General features: G+C 37.5%; 1 protein-coding gene and 3 long non-coding RNA genes across 5 annotated transcripts; 2 read left to right on the top strand and 2 right to left on the bottom strand.

Annotated features, from left to right (window-relative positions):
- The first annotated feature begins 572 nt into the window (after nucleotides 1-572).
- Nucleotides 573-1,101, top strand: LOC113468715. The gene is made up of 2 exons (XR_003392371.1): nucleotides 573-636; nucleotides 904-1,101. It is a non-coding gene; the product is annotated as an uncharacterized LOC113468715 (long non-coding RNA).
- Nucleotides 1,102-1,149: 48 nt separating this feature from the next.
- On the bottom strand, nucleotides 1,150-1,831 carry LOC113468711. Of its 2 annotated transcripts, none has more exons than XR_003392366.1 (2): nucleotides 1,757-1,828; nucleotides 1,150-1,370 (listed from the first exon to the last, which is right to left on the bottom strand). It is a non-coding gene; the product is annotated as an uncharacterized LOC113468711 (long non-coding RNA). The 2 variants fall into 2 exon arrangements; XR_003392367.1 differs by having other exon boundaries at nucleotides 1,158-1,370; nucleotides 1,777-1,831.
- Nucleotides 1,832-4,563: 2,732 nt separating this feature from the next.
- Nucleotides 4,564-5,102, top strand: LOC103512320. The gene is made up of 2 exons (XR_003392375.1): nucleotides 4,564-4,698; nucleotides 5,017-5,102. It is a non-coding gene; the product is annotated as an uncharacterized LOC103512320 (long non-coding RNA).
- A 1,981-nt stretch (nucleotides 5,103-7,083) lies between these two features.
- Nucleotides 7,084-9,595, bottom strand: LOC103512319. Its single transcript, XM_026825824.1, has 5 exons — nucleotides 9,372-9,595; nucleotides 8,909-8,953; nucleotides 8,420-8,560; nucleotides 8,038-8,102; nucleotides 7,084-7,296 (listed from the first exon to the last, which is right to left on the bottom strand). The coding sequence occupies exons 3-5, from the start codon at nucleotides 8,555-8,557 to the stop codon at nucleotides 7,188-7,190; spliced, it is 312 nt and encodes a 103-aa protein (XP_026681625.1). The 5' UTR covers nucleotides 8,558-8,560; nucleotides 8,909-8,953; nucleotides 9,372-9,595; the 3' UTR covers nucleotides 7,084-7,187.
- Between the last annotated feature and the right edge of the window lie 420 nt (nucleotides 9,596-10,015).

Here is a 10,015-nt window from a genome sequence, read left to right as displayed (position 1 = left end):
TAAAAGCTCATGTCAAAGGTGAAAGAAATTCACAGGTAAGTATGTACCTAGATGTGTTGTGTAAGTCAAAATAGTAATTTTGATAGATCACAAAAAATTTAAGAACCAAGAATATTATTCATTCAAACATGGGGTTTCCCTCATCAATTTGTAAAAAGTTCTAAATTCCTTTTGTATAGGTACCTTGTTAGAAGCATAGATAAAACCATTCAGCATGAATTTAGAAGCATAGGTAAAACCTATAGTCTATACTCAATGCCTCCCTTGCAAGTTTGGTTAGTGCAAGTATGGTGGTTACTCTATGAATGCTCAAAGCATACACAAACAAATTCTCAACAAAAATGCAATAAATGTCATATGTCCTCTGACACTATTAGCACTGCTTTATTGTTGCATCTGGTTAATGTGAATGTAGGACTGTATTGCATTACAAATAATGTTTACAGCATAGGAGCATTCTTAACCCATTCGAAAGGCCAATGGTATCCAGTAAAAGAAAAAAGATTGCCATAGATTCATAGATAGCTTCTACAAAACCTCCAGAGTTTTTTTTTTTTTTTTTTTTTTTTCAAAATTAAACCGAATAACTGAATTTGGTAATCACTTAAGACGATTTTTCCCTTTGTTCATTTGTAGGTACTTAAGAAGACAAATCAGGTTGCAGTCCCTATCCCTAATAATATTATTTGTTTCCCAACCTTTCAATCCTGAGCGCAACTAACAACTGAACACCCGAAAAATTCGATTCTCGTCTTGCAAAAAATCAGTGACGAGTAAAAAAAAGGGACCGCGTGCAAAAAATATCGAACTCTATATAAATTTTGAAAAAACAATTAATTAAAAGCAGATAATGGAATTGTACTTACGTTGATTGTTCGGTAGTAGGTGTCGGAGTATCAGTAGGTACTTAAGAAGACAAATCAGGTTGCAGTCCCTATCCCTAATAATATTATTTGTTTCCCAACCTTTCAATCCTGAGCGCAACTATTAAAAACTGAACACCCGAAAAATTCGATTCTCGTCTTGCAAAAAATCAGTGACGAGTGAAAAAAAGGGACCGCGTTCAAAAAAATATCGAACTCTATATAAATATTGAAAAAACAATTAATTAAAAGCAGATAATGGAAGTGTACTTACGTTGATTGTTCAGTAGTAGGTGTCGGAGTATCTACTTGGTTTCTTTTTATACTTCTCGCGGAGATAAAGCGGACTTATCTTGACATTTTTTACTCTCTATTATTGATTAATTAAGAAGCTATCTTTCAAGTGCCCAATTCGGTTTTTCGTGTAACGTGTCATGTTTTTGGATCTTTGCTTTGATTGGAAAAATCTCAACCTATAGGTACCTACGTAGCTACTGGATTTGCGTTCTTCGAAATTTTTGTTTTGGTAAATTCGAAATATTTGTTTTGGACATTATAGTCCCTAGTCCCATGATAACACTGATTTTTTGTAAACCTATAGGTACCTACGTAGCTACTGGATTTGCGTTCTTCGAAATTTTTGTTTTGGTAAATTCGAAATATTTGTTTTGGACATTATAATCCCATGATAACACTGATTTTTTGTAGGTAGGTACCTATTTATTAAACGTTAAAATATCCTTCGTTCATCTCACTTCAATGGGATATAGCACTGAACAGTATAAGTACCTTCACCCCCAAAGTCTAACCAAGGTCTATATATTGTTTTGACGTGATTTTTATAGATTGAAGTTGTTAGGAACCATCAATTTTTATAGGTACCCAATACTCACCTCCCTAGCAATCGTTATACCTATTTAGATACTATCCTTAGATTTACTATTCTTCATCCTCCATCACCCTCCTGAATAGGTCCTTTTTAATCCAGATCAGCCTTTTCCCTCTTAAAAAGGAAGTACAATTTCGTAAGAAAATGGCAGTGGGAAAACGAGGAAAACCTTGACTTTTCCCCAAGTATTGGTACTTCAAAATGTTAATTGGTTATTTTTAATTAGCGCTTGTAATTAGCTATAAGTGGGTACATATCTTAGATTTGGATATCTATTCTTTAACACGCAGGTAGGCAGATATGTTTGTCAACTTAAGGCACTTAAGCTGTATTATATTATGTGACTTTTTTTATAGTCAACGTGGCTGAACCAATATAATGAGATTCCGCTTTGAAAGTTCACATGGCAGAATCTCACAATCTCATTGGTTCAGCCATGTTGACTTTAAAAAAAGTCCGCGTTGAACTTTGGATCTGGAGGTTGGTGTTTCGAGTTCAAGTCAAGTCATAAAATTTGTTCAGGTGGAACAGTTGGGGATCAAGTCATAAAACTTTTTCAGGTGTAACAATAGAGCAGCTGCGCTTACTTGCGTGAGGTTTCTAAGTCAAAGAGCAGAAAAAATGAACTAGGGAATTTTTCTTATTCTTCTACGACTTCTAGATCCGGAGATAAATGAATTTAAAAAAAACCTTTAAATCTCAAACTCTGACGTCACGGCATACGCTCCCGTACGCGATGACGTCATAGTACATGACTCCTCCCGCTTCGTTTGTGTAAAACGGTCCACAAAGTTACGGAGTCCTCCATCATTATCTCTCTTTTGTTCCAGACCACAAGCGGATTTGCTTGAGCTTCGCCGTCGGTATCAGAACATGTACATTCCTTCCGACTTCTTCATCTCTTCTTCCGTCTGGCTGGAGGCTTTCCCTCCTGACCGTCCGTTCTCGCTGCAGCACACAGTCATCGGTCAACAGCTTATAGTCGCTTCTCTAGTGGGACTAATTCTAACCGCTACTCACCACCTAATGATGGTAAGAATTGGGACGAAGATAACATACTTTTGAGTGGAAGGTGAACTCTACAGGAGGTTAGAAACATCAACACACTTCCATCACGTCATGTGAGCTCATGGGGAGTCAGAAAGAGGTAGTTCAAAGTTTTCCCATAATATTGTAGGTAATTTCATTCAGGAAAGCTTTTTTGTGTTGGTAAAGTAGGGTAGGGAGTGTACAGTCATCGGTCAACAGCTTATAGTCGCTTCTCTAGTGGGACTAATTCTAACCGCTACTCACCACCTAATGATGGTAAGAATTGGGAGGAAGATAACATACTTTTGAGTGGAAGTTAAACTCTACAGGAGGTTAGAAACATCAACACACTTCCATCATGTCATGTGAGCTGATGGGGAGTCAAAAAGATGTAGTTCAAAGTTTTCCCATAATTTTGTAGGTAATTTAGTTCAGGAAAGCTTTTTTGTGTTGGTGAAGTAGGGTAGGGAGTGCAGAGGTGTCCCTAGAATAGTTCCATCATTTCCTAAAGTTGACAACTAATGAACTATTTCATCTCTCTGCACAGATTTCAAGCGACGTTCCACATTGGACAGTCGCGGGGGAGATTCGAACCGGCGGACTTTCAACCGCCGCTCCCCGGACCGTACCACGGATCGTAAGCGCCGTTTCGACGCGACTTCCCGCGACTCCAGTCTGCCGCGGGGCCGCAGTCCGAAGAAAGACGCGGAGAGGGAGCGAAGCCCAGGAACTAATTCTGGATCTACGGTAGCGCGCAAGAGTCGCTCTATATCGCCTAAGCGGAGACGTACGCGCCCCACGCCTCGCTATGCTGTGAGCGTGCCCAAGTTTGCGCTTGATCTGTGAGTTTACTTGTTTTGTTTACTTTAGCTTAGACTTCTAGAGCTTTAACCTCAGTGATGCAGTGGTTAACGCGTTGAACTTTGGATCTGGAGGTTGGTGTTTCGAGTTCAAGTCAAGTCATAAAAGTCGTTCAGGTGGAACAGTTGGGGATCAAGTCATACAATTTATTTAGGTGTAACAACAGAGCAGCTGCGCTTACTTGCGTGAGCTTTCTAATTCAAAGAGCAGAAAAAATGAGGAACTAGGGAATTTTTCTTATTCTTCTACGACTTCTAGATCCGGAGATAAATCAATTTTTTAAAAAATACCTTTAAATCTTAAACGCTCCCGTACGCGATGACGTCATAGTACTCATAGTACATGACTCCTCCCGCTTCGTTTGTGTAAAACGGTCCACAAAGTTACTGTTAAATATCCCAAAGGCTTTCCCCCCAAGATACCTATATTCTTTTTTAGTCGTCTAGCCGTACGTACAGCTTGTACAAACGCACTCTGTGATTTTTGAAGATATGCAACCATGCACTACACAGAAAATATCCTTCATTCATGAATAGGTCAAGGTCATCTGTTTTTCTTTTGATCCAGCCTTTTCGCATTCCAAATTTTTGTCAAGGTCGGCCAAGGAGACTCTCTTTTGTTCCAGACCACAAGCGGATCTGCTTGAGCTTCGCCGTCGGTATCAGAACATGTACATTCCTTCCGACTTCTTCATCTCCTCTTCCGTCTGGCTGGAGGCTTTCCCTCCTGACCGTCCGTTCTCGCTGCAGCACCCCTGTACTTTCCATGTGATGGCTAAGGAGGTGCCATCCTATCTGCCCAACAATGCTGTGCTGGATCCGCCCGATGCGGATTATCTGTTCTCTGCCAAGGTAAAAACACGGACGGGAAGAAAATTTAAAGAAAACCTGGAAAAGTCATGGAATTTGTCACCCAGTCAAAAATTGAAACTTTTCAAATTAAATATCAAGTTTTTCCGAAAAACGGCCTGCGGCGCATCCCCCCTCATATTCCTTGACATTCTGGAAATGGAAGAGTTTTGTCAGAAAATTCGAACCCATTACCTCTGAGTTGAGAGTAAGTGCTTTTACTGCTTGTTGCTGTAAGACCACGTTAGTCAATATTGCTTGTTGCTGTAAGACCACGTCAGTCAATATTGTCTGTGACTGGGATGTGAGGATTAAAATCCATAAATGTCCATATTCAAGCCTAGTAGCCAATGGTATTTTTTTTTTTTTTAATGTCTAATAATAGCCAATGGGCATTTTTTATTATTATTAAAAATTTCTCAAATATATTTTTTTTTCCCACACATGGCCCTGTTGCTTAGCGTGTAAATAAATAAATAAAATTTTTTTTCCAATTAACAAAATCCCACTTTTTCATTTCCCCCAGATGACCGAGAAGGAGAAGCAACGTTTAGAAAGGAAGTACACTCTACCCGACTCTCCCTCTATCCTGGTTCATCCCTCTAATACGGCCAAGTCTGGCAAATTCAACTGTGAAGTCATGTCTCTGTCTCTACTGCTCGATTATCGTATTGACGATGCCAAGGTAATGACAACTTCTCTTTTCCCGTGTATAGACGGGGTCGGCGTTTTTTGTCAACCTCTCAATCAGCCCTACTTAACTAGGGTGATTGCTTTGGGCTGACATATGGTTTTGGCTACGAATTTTACAAGTGGATGCCCTTCACACTCAGCCTTTGGTATTTATTTAACAAGGGAAATTCAGGCTGGTACCTATACTCCCTGTTTCAAGTCCCCTAGCCAGACTAAGCTGGTCTACTCCCTGTTTAACGTCCTCCAGCCAGAAATATTAGACTAATCACATTATCATCAGAACTGAAACGAGAAAAAAGCAACGAGGATTGGTTGTAAAAAATATTTCGTAATAAATAGGACAAGTGTCCCTTTGAAAACTTTAGGCCTCCAGACCCACATAGAAGCATAATATGTATTTTTTGTTCAATAAAAAGGGGCCACATTTATTGTCCTGAGAAAAAGCTCAGATTGTAAGACCTTGGATGATATAAGTATGCCCTGGAATTGCAAGGTACATCCATGACTATCAGAATATTTCCGCCCCGGCAGGGATTCGAACCCAGTACCTCTGGATTCAAAAACCTCTAGACCTTTCAGCCATAGGGGTGAACAATTTTTCATAGTATTCATTCGAGAAGTGGGATAAATCGGAATAACCAAACTAGTCTCGTAGGGTAAGTTTTCCTTCAGGGATCGCCATTGGTACCCCCTATTAAAACTAAACTAGACTCGCAGGGTAAGTTTTCATTTCATAGTATTCATTCGAGAAGTGGGATAAATCGGAATAACCGAACTAGTCTCGTAGGGTAAGTTTTCCTTCAGGGATCGCCATTGGTACCCTCTATTAACTAAACTAGACTCGTAGGGTAAGTTTTCCTCAGGGGTCACCGATTGGGACCCCCCTACTAACTCGTTAGCACTAACCTATCCATTGTTAAAGTTCACTTCTGACGCAGCGTGAAAACATAACATTCTACACAGAGGCGTATCAACGAGAGAGGGGAGGGAGGAAACCCTTGCCTCCCCTCTCTGTGAATCAGTGGAGTGGGGGAAGTAGGAAGGACGGATTGGGGGGAAGGAAATTAGTTAGGTACATTCAGTTAGAGTTAGAACTCTCGCATTCTAAGAGCATTTTAATTTCAGTCTTGATTTGTTAAAATTTTCATCACATTTTCTATCACAGTTCCAAATTTTCGTCAGTTGCACGAGCGTTCATGTTTTAGATAATTTATAACAATAATCGGCATTTAAAACAATACTAATAGGTAAAAAAAAACATGACCCATAGGTAGGTAAATACCTACCTACATAAGTCTGCACCTACAAAGTTACTTTAAAACAAATTACCATAATATTATAATTTAATAAATTAGTAAATATCAAACAAAAGAAAAGGCAGTTTTTGCGAAGGGTAACTTTAAGAACAACCATTTTAAGGACGGTAGAAGTTAAGTGAAAGTAGTACTGTTAGATTGGAACGAATTGTTCCATTATGCTAAGAGTTTGAGATATAACATATACGAGAAGGATCTAAGGCTAAGGATTCTAAAGACAAAAAAAAAAAAAGATACGTAGGAAAAGTTTAAAGAAACAATAAAGTAGGTAATAGTAAATACCTACCTACATAAGTCTGCACCTACAAAGTTACTTTAAAACAAATTACCATAATATTATAATTTAATAAATTAGTAAATATTAAACAAAAGGAAAAGGCAGTTTTTACAAAGGGTAACTTTAAGAACAACCACTTTAAGGACGGTAGAAGTTAAGTGAAAGTAGTACTGTTACATTGGAACGAATTGTTCCATTATGCTAAGAATTTGAGATATAACATATACGAGAAGGATCTAAGGCTAGGGATTCTAAAGACACAAAAAGATACGTAGGAAAAGTTTAAAGAAACAATAAAGTAATAGGGAATTAACGTTTAAGGAGACAAGAAAGATATAAGTATCTAAGGAGGCAAAAAGATATGTAAAAAAGAAGTTCAAGGAAAGAAGAAAGTAAGAGATAAACTATCTTCTAAGGAGGTAAGAAGATATGCAGGAGACAAGTGACGTGAAACATGAGCATCATACACATGCAAAGAATCAAGTCGGAGTAATGTACCTTTCCATGACCCAGATGAAAACTGGCAGCGTCCCAAGAGGCGGCAGCAAAAACAGAAAAGCAAAACATGAAACCAACACACGGTGAAAAAAATGTCCAAAACTATGTACTTACACTGAGAACAAAATTGGCCGAACTTACCTTTGGTCACGCTGACAAATGTACAAACTGAGGTTGGATGGAAGAGAATGCCTTAGATATCGATGGAATTATCTTTATATCATGTTTTTTTTTCAATTATTTTTATTTAAAAAAAAAAAATATATTAAAGGTTTTGTTGCAGATTATTCCTATGTATGATAATGGTCTATTGTCTTGTATTAGGAATGCCAGGTAATCAAACCCAAATTTGCAAGTAGTACGAACGACTCCTCCCTCTCTTTCCTAGCAGCAATGTCATTTCCGGTAATTATAGAACCCTCCATATTCGGTTCTATAAATGCATAATACTAATACTGCCACGCTTCGACGAAAAAACTTGTTCGGGAATAAAAAAAAAATAAATAATAATAATAATAATAATAATAATAATAATAATAATAATAATAATATATAATAATAAGTAATAATAATAATAATAATAATAATAGTAAATAAATAATAATAATAATAATAAAAAAAATAATTTGATCTTTCAGATCAGATCTTTGGGACAAGTTTGTTTCAGTATCCTGTGAACTTGGTTTATCTCCCTCCTCTAGCAAGATGACGTTTAAACACAAACTGATGAGACCGTAAGATATTCTGTTATTGGTGATATTACCTTATTAGAGATCTGGTGGATCCATCTGAGCCTTCACTGGCATACCCAAGGGAACTCGGCCTTGTCTGAAATAAAACAGGAAAACGAGGTCAATTTAAATAAAAAGCATAAGAACAAAATAGATCAGTTGCTGATAAGGTTTGTTCTCGGAACGGCTGGCTTTCTACTATAAATTTTTACAGTTCCCTATATCAAAACTCTTCAAAAAAAGTCTTTCAATTTCTTACGAAAGTATTTTCACTATTTTGGCAGGTGTAGTGTACCCAAGTGTATAAGTAGTGCTTTATTTAGACTGTCAGCTTAGAACAAGTTGTTCCATTATACCAACAGTTTAATAGAGCACCTCTTTATTGCTAGTGTAGAGGTCTGTAGGTAGACTTACCCTTTCGGTCTGGGTGGACACATTGGACTTGATCACCAACTTGTGCCTCTTCTGATCTTTAGCCTTGTACACTTCCAATTCTTCACGCAGTAATGCAGCCACTCTCACTTGCTCCATACACTCCTGCTTGAGTAACATAATCTGAAAGAGAATTTAAGGTATAAATGGGTTAACATTGAAATCGGTAAACATAGCATAAAATGTGCAACACATTCCTTGTTTATCCTGCTTGAATAGGCCTAGAATGTCCGGAATAAGCCTTCTTTTCTACGTAAAGTATACAGTCTTCCTGTTTTAGGAAAGTAGATGTGTGTCTGCCGTACGAACATGAGTATGTTAGAGATTAAATTTAAAATTACCTGGCGCTGCCTAGAATGTCCGGAATAAGCCTTCTTTTCTACGTAAAGTATACAGTCTTCCTGTTTTAGGAAAGTAGATGTGTGTCTGCCGTACGTACATAAGTGTGTTAGAGATTAAATTTAAAATTACCTGGCGTTTCAAATCACTTTCCCGCTCAGAAAAACTGTCGCGCTCCTGAAAATAAACAATAACAGAATTATGTTAAGACCAACAAATTTACAATACAATGGTTCAAATCAGAGCTACAAAGCTAAGAGCTTTGTTGTTTGTTACTCTTTTTTGTTGGAAGCTAGGGATGTATCTCTCCTTTGAAAAAGAGATCCCTATGTAATAAAATTTGTATCCCTGTATAGCGGATGAGTTCACGATCACATAATTATTCATATCAACTTATTGCTTGGAAAATTCGAGTTTTCTATGAGTTTTTTTTGCCCAGAATCCGTGATTTTTTTACTTTTTTTTTGCTACGACACAGACAACATGAGTGGTCTAATAGAGCAGTTGTTTCATTACTACGAATTAAAATCGGAGATGAAACACTCATGTTAAAATAAATAAAAAATAAACTAGCGAGAGATGTCGAACCGCTTACCAGGCTCAGGATATGGCGTAGGGTGACCAGTTCGTTTTTGATGCTGGCAACATCGTCCTCCAAGTGTCCCAGGAACGAATAGCCAGAGTCCGTACTCACGCTCACATTATCATCCTCTTCCTCGCCATCTCTATCAATGTCTTCTTTACCTACGTATGTCGACTGGGGGGGAAGGAGAGGGAGAACATTAAGAGCCTTGCGAAAAATTTGAAAATAAAATTTCACCCGATTACATTACTTTTGTTCCTATAGGATAAGGAAAGTGAAAATCAAGCTTTATTTTTATTACAAGTAGGTCAATCTTTGTATCCAAAATAACGTCCACTTACGGTACATCGATGATTAATATTTTTTTAAATAAGAAAGAAAAAAAGGTTTGTAATTGTAATTTATTTTATTTGCATCAAGTATTATCATATATAATATTGGCAAGGGTACGGTTCAAAGGGCAAAGTGTAAGGAAACTAAGAAAGCCAATTATGGATGGACAGACTGTTATAATAAGATGTTTTGTTTATGTTACCTACAAATCGAACAATAGAAGTGTTTTAGAAAATTATATTAAAGAGAAGAGCTGAGTGCAGTTTAGCGTGAAATAAAGATTGCAGCGGCAGTGCGTGAATGATAAATCATTACGAGAAGCG

This window comes from Diaphorina citri, unplaced genomic scaffold (assembly GCF_000475195.1).
Source record: "Diaphorina citri unplaced genomic scaffold, Diaci psyllid genome assembly version 1.1 scaffold821, whole genome shotgun sequence".
In the NCBI taxonomy this organism is placed as follows: domain Eukaryota; kingdom Metazoa; phylum Arthropoda; class Insecta; order Hemiptera; family Psyllidae; genus Diaphorina; species Diaphorina citri.
Note: the sequence above shows the minus strand (reverse complement) of the source record. Positions and strands in the feature narration are given on the sequence as shown.

Coding starts and splice junctions, on each gene's coding strand:
- LOC103512319 (XM_026825824.1), bottom strand. CDS start 8,557: ATGTTACTCAAGCAGGAGTGTATGGAGCAAGTGAGAGTGGCTGCATTA. Junction 8,103..8,419: donor TGTCCACCCAGACCGAAAGG/GTAAGTCTACCT, acceptor GTTTTATTTCAG/ACAAGGCCGAGTTCCCTTGG. Junction 7,297..8,037: donor TCCACCAGATCTCTAATAAG/GTAATATCACCA, acceptor GGACGCTGCCAG/TTTTCATCTGGGTCATGGAA.